This window comes from Suncus etruscus, chromosome 20 (assembly GCF_024139225.1).
Source record: "Suncus etruscus isolate mSunEtr1 chromosome 20, mSunEtr1.pri.cur, whole genome shotgun sequence".
Lineage (NCBI taxonomy): Eukaryota > Metazoa > Chordata > Mammalia > Eulipotyphla > Soricidae > Suncus > Suncus etruscus.
Window position 1 is genome coordinate 38722672 of NC_064867.1, and position 14401 is coordinate 38737072.

Genomic DNA, 14401 nt, shown 5'->3' on the forward strand with positions numbered 1-14401 from the left:
GAGGAGTCAAGAAGACGGCCAATGGTCACAGTCACGTGATCAGACCCAAGTACAAACCCTAGTACTATGTACATCAGAGTTCCACTGGGCTGGATTTGGTGGCTTCCAAGCACAGGATGGTTAAGCCAAGTAGTCTGGAGTATCAATGGTCAAAGCACTTACCTATTATTACTGGCCAAGCAAAGACTAACTGAACTGGTTTCTCAAATACTACTGAACTTGGGAATCCCCTATCTCAATATAAAGAGGATAAAAGTAGAACTGCCACATGTTGGTGATGAGATTCTGTGCACTAACATACATTTCCAGGTAAGAGATTAAAATTTATGGGATTAGAGGAATGACTCTTAAAGTTTATTTACTTGTCATATATCCAGGGAATATTTGGGGCAGCCCTAGGTGATACTTCGGATTTACACTTGATTCTTTTCTCAGGGATCACAACTCATAGTATTTGGAGGACCATATACGTATCCAAAATCAATGCTGGTCCAAAAAATTTCCTTAGGCTCTGTAGTAACTCTATTTTGTGACTTAATTTTTCCAATTTTTGTTCAAGTAATCTGTATGTGACCACAGATATATAAGCATAGGTAACTGATAAACACTCACAGTTATAAATAATAAATATTTTAAACCCTACAATTTTAAAGTTACTTTGCTTCACTTGTGCCCACACTCACAGTTTAAGAAGATAGAATTTAAGATACAATTTGGTGATGAAAAGGAACATTACTATAGTACAAACTTGAATGTTGCTAAGGGAAGAGATAAATGTTCCTATTAAACACACCAAAATTGGAAATTGAGGTAAGCAGTACTAATGAGCTCAACTACCAGGTTTGTTTATTTACTTTTGCAGTTTGTGAATATAAAATATTCACCATGTATTAGGTTTTGGGTGTTTCCTTTTCTTTCTTTTTTTAAAATAATATCTTTATTTAAGCACCATGATTACAAACATGACTGTAGTTGGGTTTCAGTCATAGAAAGAATACCACCTTCCACCAGTGCAATATTCCCACCACCAAAGCCCCAACCCCTTGTCCCTGTGCTCAGAGTTGAATCCTGGAAATACTTCGAAACCATATCTGGTACTAGAGAGTGAAGTAAGATCAGCCAAGTGCAAGGAAAGTGTGCAGCCCTGTTATTAACACCCAGCTTCAAATTATCATGTATTAAAATAAACATAAAAATATTCTATTAAAACTAAATAAACATAAGCAATGTCATAAACATACCTTGTGGGAAAACACAGTTGTAGCCTAGTAGATGAAGCATGCAGAGATGGGTACATGTCACTCCGAGTCTAATGGAATCCTGTGTAAAATTTTCACTTTCCGGTTCAATACCCAGGACACATTATAGACTGCACTAACACATATATAAAAATCTGCATTTGTTTATACATTTTTGTTTATGCATTTGTTTATTGCATTGTGTGGAGACTTACTATACAATGAGTGTATCAACTCATGACTGGTGTTTGTTTAGAAAAAATACAATTCATGATCTTGATGTGAAATTAGTATTTGTTCATTTTTGTTCATAACTGAATGGGTTTTCCTTACATGTGGCCTATCCTGGTTCAGTTCCCAGTAATGCACATCATCCTATGAGCACCACCAGGAGGAGTTGATGAACACAACTCAAGGAGTAGAATCTGAGTACTGCCATGCGCTCAGAATTTTTCTCCTAAACTATCTTGATCAAAAGAATCAAGGTTTCTTGTAGCTTCTAACATTAAGGCTTTGAAGACAAAATACTTCAACAGAATGAGTCATTATTTACCCATATACCTGTAACTCACAATTCAGCAACTTTGCTTTTCATAGAGTTAATCATCAATGATAAATATGTTCGAGTGTTGTTAATGCTTTAAATTTGACTAACCACAAAGAATTCAATAACACCCAAGGAAGAAGAAACATTTTAATGTGGAGGCATTTGTATTAGTAACCATTCTTGTATTGTTAAGCCCTTATAAGATATACCTATTTTTCTCTTAATACTTTATTTTATAATGACTTTTATTTTAATATTATAGCTCTTATTTAAAAGCCTATAATGTAACCTAGGTCGTCCTCTCATAGCATCAACTTATCTCTCTGCCATATAGTGATATCTCAGATTATGTAAACAGGAAATTGGAATTTATGACAAGTCTAATCTGCTGTACAATGGATTCCTAATCCTTGGTGATACATTATAAGTCTGCAATATAAATACTAAGAAGAAATAGGAATGTTGGGAACAAGATACTTTGATGTTACACAGGTCAAGATATTTCCAAGTTAGCCAATGTGCTCTATGTTGGAGATAGCTACTGTTCCTGAAAGAGAACAGCTGACCATCTATTGCCCTTGGATCTGCCTATTGGTGCTAGTAGATTTAGTGTGGGAATAATGCAGAGTGTTTTATAAGCACTGGAAAGATATAAGAGCATGGAACCATGTGTCAAAGGGAAGGAAAGCTGACCCAACTTACAGGTGTCAGAGTTATTAAATTTATGTGTGTGTGGTTGTTCCAAAATTAACAGAAAAGAGTTGAAGTCCATGAAATGCCTTTTTTTTTTCAAGCAACCAATTATTGGTTTAATGTTTTGGATTGAAGTCTGTGTTTCTCCAAAAATAACTCTTCTACTCTAACCTTGGTGGTGCTGGAGCAACCCATGGGAGCAAGAAGTAGCCTGGAATGTAATCAGGCATGCAAACAAATTCCTATTTGTTTGCTTATGAAAGTAGAATTCAAAAGGGTGCTGTTTTGTACAAAATAGGGAGTCAGCCAAAAAATGACTGGAGAATTCTAGACTAGACTATCTGCTTATTCTTCAGAACAATCCAACTGGGGTGGCACAATATTAAAAAGTCTGTAGTAAAAAGGAAAAGGAATAGTTTTGAGGTTGAGTTCCTAGCATTTTTATTAAAACTCTGAAATTCTGGTAGGAGAAATATGAATCTCACTATTTGAAGCCTCAGTGCAACTCAATTATCAAGATTTCTTTATTTCGCTCACTCAAAACATCAGTATAGCCCATAAGCAAACAATTAACTTTCTCTCCTAACATCCTAAAATCTGAGAGCAATTATACAGATGGCGGGCATAAAGATTGCTTCATATTTTAAAAATGATACCAGGTACTTAAGTAGGATTTTGTACTTGAAATTTTCACTATCCTAGATCTAAAATTTTAGAGTTAGTTCTGTATGGCAGCCTCCAATTCTCTAAGCAAGCTGCATTATTCCAATATTTTTGCTCTATTTACTAAAATATATCCATGATTTTTATTGGGCGAATAATTTCACCCATTCTGGGAGTGTCCTTTTGTCCTAGCGACTATTTCCTTTGAGGTTCAGACATTTCTCGATTTAATGTAGTCCCATTTTTGTTTATCTCTGCTTCCACTTATTTGGACAGTGGTGTTTCCTCCTTGAAGTTGCCTTTACCCTCAATGTCATGACGTGTTTTATGTAAGTCTTCTTTTATATAGCTTATGGTATCTAGCCTGATATCAAGGTATTTAATCCATTTGGATTTGACCTTTGTGAGTGGTATTAGATGAATATTAGTGGTATTAGATGCGTATGGCTGACTAATTGTCCCAACTCCACTTGTTGAAGAAGCTTTCCTTGCTCCTTTTTTCATTTCTTGCCCTTTTATCAAAGATTAATTGATTGTCTGGGGAACTTTCTCTGAATACTTAAGTATCATTAGTCTATTACATTGATCTGAATATCTATCTCTATTCCATGTCATGTTGTTTTAATCACTATTGTTTCTAATGTAATTAAAAGTTGGGGAAACTGATGCCTCCTAGCTTATTTTTCTGCCTAAGTGTTGCTTTAGCTATCCATGTGTGTTTATTGTTCCAAACAAATTTCATGGTGTTTGTTCTACTTCTTTGAAGAATGTCATAATTCAGTCCCTTAGAGAGAATGAATTAAATTTGTATAATTCTTTGGGAGTGTTGCCATTTTAATGTTGTAAATCCTAACAATTTATGAACAGTGTATCTGGTTTTTTTGCAATGTCTTTTATTTCTTGAAATCATATTTTGTAGTTTTCATTGTATAGGTCTTTCAACAATTTTAGTTAAGTTGAATCCAAGATATTTGAGTTTCTGTGGCAATACTGTGAATGAGACATTTAATGTCCATTTTTTCCTCTATCATTACTTGTGTATAAAATGCCATTGATTTTTGTGTGTTGCTATTGATGTCTTCTTTCAGATTTGTCAACAATAGTTTTAAATATTTTGCTCGTCCCTCATTAGGTGCATATATGTTTAGGAGTGTGACTTTTTCCTGTTGTAAATATTTCTTAATTATTTCACAATGTCCATCTTTTTTCCTTATAACATTGTTGATTCTAAGGTTTGCATCATCTGATATTAATATGTACATGCCAGCTTTTTTAAAGTAGTTGATTGTTCTCTAACCTTTGATTTTGAGTGTATGTTTGTTTTGACTATTCATATGTGTTTCTTGTAGGCAGAAGAATGTTTGATTCAGTTTTTTTTTTATCTATTTTGCCACTCTGTTTCTCTTAACTGGTTCATGTAGTCCATTTATGTTGAGAGAGTTATTTACCATGGGATTTAGAGTACTAGATAAAAGAGATCTTCAGAAAAGCATCCAAAGACACATCTTAGTCCCAATGACAAATCCCACCAATAAAGATAGAATACTGAAATCAGCAAGATCAAAGAGGGAAGTTACATTCAAAAAAGCATCCTTAAGATTTACTCAAGAATTTTCACAAGAAACCTTCAATGCCTGAAGACAGTAATGAGATATAGTGACCAGAGTCAGTGAAATTAATGCTTTGCCAAAATATCCCTGTTATTGCCTCTAAAAACCTTGAGATAAAAATATGTAAAACTTTCCAATAAACACTTTTGTATAGACTGGAAAGAAAAAGTCTTACTTGAAGGCTAATTTTAGAATGATTAAACATGGAAAATATATTAAACTTCTACCTCTGTATGTTTTACTGTCCTAGTAGATATTGAGCAATTACTGTCCAAAGGAAGCTATAATATTCAACCACCATAACCGACACATTCTAGATTAATAAAGTTTCTTCATTTAAGTCTCTACTACTATACATTAGATGATCCGTGTCTTTTACATTAAATATTTACCCTTTTAGGAGGATTCTCCATATTGCTTTCCATAAAGGTTAAACAAGGCGGCAATCCCACCAGCAGTGGATAAGAGTTCCTTTCTCTCCACATCCCCGCCAACACTTCTTGTTCTTATTCTTTGTGATGTGTGCCAATCTCTGTGGTGTGAGGTGGTGAAGGAAATAGAAAGCCTGTCTAGAGTACAGGTGGGGTTTGGGTGGGGAGGAGGGAGATTTGGGACATTGGTGATGGGAATGTTGCACTGGTGATGGGTGGTGTTCTTTACATGACTGAAACCCAAACAACACAATCATGTATGTAATCGAGGTGTTTAAATAAAAATATATATAAAATATTTACCCTTAACATCAAAATCCCAGGTCCTGTATCTCGTTGCTACATGTAATATGTAATAGTTAGACTGATGCAGATGAAGAAATACATTTACTTCAGACCATATCTTCTCACACAGAGAACTTATATATGTTTCCCACTGCTTACTATTTATATTGTATCATCATTTATCTGTAGCCCCCCAGAACTAGGAGATATGGATTGTAAAATGGTCGATATAGTCAGAAAAATATGCATCTGATAATTCCCTAAATAGAGAATTAAGTTTTCTCAACGAATATGCGAAGACTTTGCAACCTCCATAATTATAATTATGGCTCCTGATGGAAAAGGAGTTTGAAACTGTTCCTGTCTGAACAATCAAAGCCTTTAAAATTTAATTAACTTATTAATTTATGCTATAGCTCTTACATGGCCAGGAAGAGTGCTTTACATCCCAAGAGTTCAAAGTCATCAAATTTTACAAAGCAATGCTACTTCCTTATCCTACTTAGAAGTTCAAACAGGTTTATGCTGAGTTTCTAATTTATGTCTCTCCTGAAAATATCATTCACCTGTCCAAATAGGTCATACTTTGGGATTGGGTTATCTTCCTTTCTCAAAAATCTTTCCCTGCAGCAATGTTCAAGAGTTATGTTCTCTTCTTTACGTACACATTCCCACTTTTGGTAAGAATTTTGATTTCACATTGTCACTTCTCTTAAATATTATTATTATCTCAGTATGGTATCTGACCTGAATAAAGTTCTCAGATATATGTTTCGTGAGAACCATGTAAAGGTTCTTTAATTTTTATTCTTTTTCTCTAAGCTTCAGCTATTTTATCAATTGAATATGAGCATTAGGAAATCAGAACTGGAAAAATCCCCAACCATTTCATTCTACCATTCTATGAGCCTTTACAAGTACTGATGCTTGGGTTCCTTTATGTATACACTTAACATACCACTAAAACAGCAATATTTTTTGAATGAGATTCTCACAGTTGAATATTAGCCAACAGAGTCTTGAATGTCGCATACAAATAACACGTGTTCTCAAAAAACTTACATTATAAAGGGAAAGAGCAAAAACACTGGCTATAGTAATTACCAGAAAACTTGACAACCTGTACAATAGTAGTTTTGCATGAGGAACAATGGATCTCATAGACATGAAACTCAATTCTATAATAGACTATGAAACCATCCAACATAAATAGCATCTCTCTAGTTAATAAAAAGTAATTTATTAAGTTATACAGGCTAATTCACAGAATCACAGGGGACTTAGGGAACCTAAGTCAGAGACAGTCAGATCAGAGTCCAAAAGATGTCATAGACCCAGGTTCTCTGGGGCCTGGTACAAATGCATGAGATATTGTACCCCATGTGCAGCCCTGGACAATGCCTATCAGTCCTGCTGCTTCTGTTTTACAATCAGGCATTCCAGTCCTCACTTAAGTATACCTGAGAGGCCAGAGTGGTAGCAATGCAGTAGGGCCTTTGCCTTGTATGAGGCTGACCCAGGATGAACGCGGGTTGGATCTCTTTTATCCCATATAGTTCCCTGAGCCAGGAGCAATTTCTGAGTGCAGAACTTGGAGTTAACCCAGAGCAATGTCAGATAAAAATAAAAAACAAACAAACAAATATACAAACAAAAGAATACCTGAACTCTTAATTGAACTATCTGGGTGCTCTTAGAAGGGATTGTAGGGCTTCCTTAAAAACTGTCTGGTAAAATCTCAGAGTCATCTATGATGTTATTGTTATTTTTATCCTTGAGCCACATTTGACTCCAAAGATCTAAGAACTTATTAGTGCAAAGTAACTATGAAAAGAATTTTCTCTGACCCTCAGGTCGAGCTGCTCTATAAACTCTAGATGAGTCAGCTTACTATGTAGACCTGAGTTTTTAAGCAAGTTGGGGATGAATATTCTCTCATGTTTTGTATCTCTAAATTGTAAATTGCAAATGGCTTTGTTTATACTTAATGTGCATCCATTCAAATAAACCAAGTAATTTACACAAAGAAAACCATTTTATAAAAATCTCCTCCTCCCAACTGGGTATGCCTAGTTTTTTCTAAAAGTTCTAAAGTCACATATGAGGACAAGAAAATTGTCCATGATTCTGTAATAGCAGAGTCACTGAGGTTTACTAGAATAGATCCTTCCCTGACTTCCATATGCATACAATTTCAATGCCACAATGCATCACAATGTCATTCCTCAACCCATTGTCTTGACCATTCTATGGCAGGAGGACAGAGGTAATGCCTGGATGGGACTACAGTTATGTAGGATGTGGTGCTAGGTGTGTGGCCAGGGGTGGCATTCGATAAAGAACTAAGAATGCAGTAAAATTTGTCATTAAAGTGTTCTAGAGAGTTGAAAATTTATTGATATTAATTAAATAATGACAATCTTCAGATCTGGAGAAAGAGAGCAGCAAGTTGAAAACTTGTTTTGCTTGCAGCCAACCCAGGTTTGATCCCTCCTATCTCATATGTGCTTCCAAGCTCCACCAGGATTACTGAGTTAAGAACTAGATGTAAGCACTGAGTATCACCATGTATGGACCAGAAACCAAAACCAAAACCAAAATAATGACTACCAAAATCATTCAGACCTAGGGACATGTTTCCTTTAAACCAACGATTGGTTTTTGGGTCACACCCGGCAGCGTTCAGGGGTTATTCCTGTCTCTAGCTCAGAAATTGCTCCTGGCAGTCTCAGGGGACCATATGGGATGCCAGAATTCGAACCCCCAACCTTCTGCATGCAAGGCAAATGTCTTCCCCTCCATGCTATCTCTCTGGCCCCAGAAATATGTCTTAATTTAAGTCAAAGCGCCTCCTACACTGTCACTTGGATTAAGGTCTGCTATGGTCATGGGCATGACTTAGAAGGAAACAGGGGGATTGAGCATTGTAACATGTATGTGAATTCCCAAATCCCCTCAGTATTCACACTCCCAAGAACTGCAGCAGAATCAATTTTTCAATCCTCACTTATGTCTGACATTACAACTCAATGCAATTGCTTTGACTGAACATCAAAGTAGGTGGATTATTTTTAAATATTGTAGAATATGATTATATTTCTCTCTGTGCACTGAAATTCACTTTGGAGGAGCAAATGCTTATATTAAGTGTGGCTCTTCCCTCCCAGGTAAAATCATGCTTCCTGTTCAAGCACTCTCTGGCACATACAGAGCATATGATGACATGGGGGCAAACGCCTACTCACACACACAAACGCACTGAGTGAGCACACAGAATGAGGTAAAACCCTCCTGACACAAAGTATGTCATCACATGATGCATATGCTATCTAAAATACATATTAAGTGCACAGAACACAGCGTACTTTCACACATTGTGTGTGTCTATAGCACTTTTTATCTCTCACACACACGACTGAATAAGTACATGGACCACTCCCTGAGTGACTTACACACAGGTAAATTCAGGGCTCTATCTTTGATAACACAGTTGAGTGACTATACACACTAACATATGTACATACGCAATGAACACATATGACATGGTTCATTTGAGGGTCCTTTCCCTCTAATTTTACTTTCCTTTTTGATAGGAGAGGGGCTCCTTTATTAAGCTTTAAGTCATTTAACTTTAATTGCAAATAAGATATGTTGCAACAAAATGTATTTTGAACACATTTCAATTATCATATGATTGTGGAAGTATTGACTCGAATAATTTCACTAGCGAGCAATATATTTTTATCTTTCTGCAGCTATTCTTTCTTCACCATGTCAAAGAATTTGACTCTCCATTTCAAATTCATCCAACCTAGCTGCTAAAGACACACACCTTTTCTTTGCACAGGGTAATTTCAGGGAAAGATTAACAACAAACATGTGGTGGGTAGTTAAGACCAGATTGTAGAGACTTTTTCTTCCAGATTCATTTTATAGAAGACAGAGGGACAACAGATTTTAAAAAAATCACATTAAAGTTCTCATGAAGAATAATCTTTTATAAACAACCGAACACCAAACAGTGGGTTCTATTTTGTGTCTGCTAAGAAGAATAGCATACTATAACTACTGTCCCTGCTCTCTGTTCTGCCAGAATAAAGTTCAGCAATAAATCCCTAAGTCATTTCAAAGTCATGCAGAACTGGCTTCTGAACCTCAACTATAATTCTCATATTTCTCTGACCCTATATTTTGTCATCATTCTGATCATTCTATTATATATTCCTATACTCCTATGGTAAATATCTCTCAAAGGCAGATTCTGGCATATTTTTATTAAAGTAAAGAATCAAAACTTAATTTGAAATAGAAACACAATTGCTCAAAATGGTTATCTATGTGGAGATTCCATAGTTTAACACTAATGAATATTATACATGACACAGGTCCAAGGCTGATTTTGTTTTTACTAGTCAGACAGTTCCTATTTTAATTATATTAGAACTCTCTTAAAATATGGCAGTCATTAGGTTTATAAGAGCAATGAAACAAACAATACAACCTCTTAGAGATTTGGGGAACATATGTCAGCACTTGTCATGCTAACATGTGGTTAAGTGTTATGGGATGAAGGGCTTAGAAACACAAAATAAAGCATGGAAAACTATGTTTGCTATTATTGGTGTTTGTCCTGTGGTTGGTAAGTCATAGAGGAATGATTAAACTGGAAGTTATATTGAAACTGTCAATGATTTGGAATTTATTAAAACTGTTAAAAATGAAATAATTTTAGTTAGAAGAAAAACTGTAAGATCCAACCCATTCTTCAATGAATGTTTGAAAAGATACCAAATGTGTAGGCAGAGAATTAAAATATTATAATTCAACAAAGTGGCTTGGCCATCTTCCTCACTGGCCATGTGTAAGCAGTAATGCTGGTACATTCAGGTACATTGTGGCCTGACAGCAAAATATATTTTCATTGGACAGATTGCCTCAAGAAAGGACTATTCTGCTGTTTGGCTTGTCTTCCTTCATAGATAGTTAACTCAGTTGGTAACCATTTGAATTAGGTGAGTGTAAGAACCCTCTAGAGGAGAAGCTGAGTATTTCTTCTAAATACATGAAAACTCTAGCCAACACTCCCATTCAGAGTCCTGAATATTTATTGTCAGGAATACTAGCTGTGCGGATTTCGTATCATTTTTCAAAATCCACCCAACAGAGCCAGCTGGCCAAACACTTAAATCCATTACTTTCCATTTGAGCTACATAAACAAACATCAAAGATTCTTGTTCAAGTGCTGCTAAAAAGACTTCCTTTCTCTAAATAAGCCAAAAGTTTCAGACTATTTGTCTAAATGCATTAATGCATTTTGTTCCGTGGATCATTTACTTAAGTTTGTTCTAGCCAAGTTATTTGAAGGCACCGTGGTTATTTTTCTCAAAGAATACTGCCTCAGCTGAATTTAGGGTTCTGGAGCACACCCTCCCTTGACAGTTGAGGCAGCAACAAATGTGTGCATGGACAAGCATGTATCTTGCATTTTTCTCAGGCTTCCTACTTTAGGCTGAAAGCCATATGGTGACTCAATAAGCATAAATTACTGGGGCTAGCATAAGAGGGCAGCAGAGTGTTTGCTTTGCACACAACAGACCCGTGATCTATCCCTTGAAACCCATCAAGGGAGATTTGCGGGTGAAGAGCCAGGCGTAAGTCCTGAGCACAACCTGGTAGGTACCCCTTACATGAAACATAATCGATGCATGAATGAAGTTCTTTCATTTCACTACTTCAACTAACGGAAGGAAATTTGCCGTGACACCTTTGAAGACATTCTCTTTAAAAGTAACAGTTCGGCAGAAAGAAGAGTTTATGAGCCAAGGATCTGTGAGAGAAGACACAGATGGATTGTTCCTATGAGTTGTTTCAAAATACTGAACAAGAACTGTAGGAACAATAAAAATCTGGAATTAGATGGGTCACCTTAACCATTGCAATCTCTTCCTACCTGCCTCTTTGGAAATCTGGGTGAAGGATTCCACACCTTTCTCTCCATAACTTCCTTCAGATGCCAATGTGGATACATAATTCCAGCCGAGAGCCTTGACTATGTCCACCATAGCTTGGGCTTGGAAAGAATCTGGTGGGACCACACGGGAGAAGAAGTCATAGCGTCGGTCGTCACTGAGCTCTGGAGCTGTGGACGCATAGCTGATCTGAGGAATCTGAAAGCCAAGAAAGCATCACATCAGAGCACACCAAGGGTGGGGGGATGTAATAGAACCATTTGTATCAGGGTAACTTTATATTTATGAAAATTAGTCAGCTGGCACTCCAATGATGAAGCATGGCTTGTGTAATATTCCAAGGCACTAACTGTTAGAGTGTCTTTTTTTTTTTTGGCCTTTTACTTTTTTCTAGCTCCTTGTTGTTTTTATTTGCAGAGACATATGTGGGCCATACAGACAGTGTTCTAGGGAAATTTTCAGCTTTGTACTCAGAGTGACCCATAACAATGCTAGGGAGAACAATAAATGGCACCAGGGATTATTCCAGCATCAGACATATGCAAGGCATGTACTTTACCTCCTGTTTCTATCTTTCTGGTGGAAAATTTCCAAATTCATCATATGAGTTTCTCAAGTATCTACAGATACATTTTTATCTTACGGCTTTGAAAAATCCAAATAACCCAAGACTTGGGCTCATAAGAGCTTCTCAATTATTTACAGATAAGTTTTGATCTTTGCTAAGACCCAACAACAACACAAGTCTTGGGCTCAAAGATGCTAAAGCTATACTCAAATAAACTTTGAGTTCTGAATATTTTTCATTATGAGTCTTTTTATCTTGTTATCATAGTTTTTCTATGCTGCATCCCTTTATCATTGCTTAAAAACTGTTACCATTTATACAAAGTTTAACCCTTGATTAGTAATATTTTCATAGTATCATAGCAACCCAAGATATACTGAGAGATGACCCAACAGCTTCCAGATGCCAATTTCTGGGGCAGCTACGCATTATGACCACCAGAGGTGGAATGTCTCTGATTCAAGTTCAAAGTCAGCATGAGAAAGCCCATGAGTCTTCACTGAAGCAACTCTTAAATTATAGGGAATTGAAAAGAAATGAAAATAAAATGGGAATAGTATTGAGAAGATCTGGATAAAAACAAGATGTTTCTGTTCACTAAAAGTTTACTTTTGGAGTTGTCTCTCAATAAGTTATGCACCTCAATAAGTTAGCCCTGTCAATAGATAAAGTTTATTAGGAAAATACATCAAGATGCCTTGTACAGAAGAATGTGTACTTTATATCTCAAAAGAGAATATCATGTACTTTCTTAGACTGTTTACCAAGTTCTCTGTGAACTATCAAAAATATCCTCTTTTCTCTCTGTACTAAGATTAAAATATATCTACACATTTATACCATCATTGCTTTAAATATCTAGTTAAAGCTATATTAACTCATTTTGTGCCAGTTAAATTTTAAATTCTAGATGCATTACCTTATCAAATGCACAGCATTTTCTTGATATAAAATCTATATTATGCTATAATGTAATTATACAGTAAAGTAACATATGCTATACATAGTCTCATATTTAGTATAGTTTTTGTACTAAAGAACACACTATTAATTTATTTCTAAAGAGGAAAATGATGGACAGAGAATCTAAGTACTTAAGTCACAAAACAAAAAGATAAGAACTCAACTTGAAACTGCTCAGTGAACTTCTGAACTTTGAGCTATGACATTTGTTCAATGTTGGTTAAACATTTTAATAAGCATAACATAGTATAGTTCAGAAGACTAGATGGACTTTGGTTCAATACAATTAATAGTTTTATTTATAGTTGTATCGATGTGATTTAACAAATTTTATGTAAAGATGCTGTCAACCGAATACAGACTTTGGGGAAAAAAAGAAAATGAAAAGTAAAGGAAAAGAAGGAGGAGATGAGAAGCAGAGAAGAGGAGAGATTTTAACATAAATTAACAGAAAAGAAGCCAAGCATATGAATACATCTCTATCATTTTAATTTTTAAAAATGTGGGGCACTTTCTGTCTCAGAAGTGCCTCTCTGCCTAAGTCATTCCTAAACTCCATCTGGAAAACTACCAATAATGATAGAATAAGTAGTCTAACTGAATTTACATTTATGTACCTGCCATAAAACATCAGATTTGAGAAATGCACCAATGCGCATATATTGAATTGTGCTTAGTAATTAAAATATAAAATATTTGTTCTTCACTAACACAACCCTTGGAAAATTGTTACTATTGATAGACTAATCTTTCCATTAAAAATAAGATATAAAAATGATCAGACTTGAATATCAAATCCAAAGTCAATGACAACAGAATAGATACCCAATCTACAACAAACTATACAAGGTGGAACAGTTGCACTAGCATTTGGGGTGGGGAACAGGATGTAGATGTGGGATGCATGCTGAAAACAGAGGTGGAGGGAGGACAACACTGGTGGTGGGAATGGTCCGATTCATTGTCACTATGTGCCTTAAATATTACTGTGAAAGATTTGTAATTCACTTTGCCCACAATAAAAACAAAAAAAATATTTCATGTCTTTAAACTCAAACATCATTTTAAAATTCAGTATCTAGTGATAATTGTGTCTTCTTTGAATATTGTGAAACTGGAGTAAGGAATAAAATATCAGACAAATTTCACTTTTGAAATAAAATTATGGCTCTAGATCAGAATATTCCTTCTTGCAATATAAAGTTGTAGAAATAAAAAAATTGAAGTGATCTCAGAGATATGATGTGAGCAGTAGTTTAGCTATGATGCATCACATTTTATTAATTTTGTTCAACGTAATGTTTAGATCAGCATAAGGTTTCTTAAAATGTGTGTTATAACTAGTACCTACAATTGAACAAATTGCAATTAGTTTTCTGTACAACTTCTCCTTCTATATAGTTTTATTTGCTTTCTGTTATTGAAACCCTTCC

General features: G+C 35.4%; 1 protein-coding gene across 3 annotated transcripts in view; it reads right to left on the reverse strand.

Annotated features, from left to right (window-relative positions):
• Nucleotides 1-14401, reverse strand: part of GRM7 (glutamate metabotropic receptor 7) — an 884078-nt gene that overhangs the window by 599961 nt on the left and 269716 nt on the right. For all 3 annotated transcript variants that reach the window (XM_049766263.1, XM_049766266.1, XM_049766264.1), the window contains exon 2: nt 11419-11635. In XM_049766263.1, coding sequence (XP_049622220.1) covers nt 11419-11635 — 217 coding nt within the window. The remainder of the gene's footprint in view (nt 1-11418; nt 11636-14401) is intronic.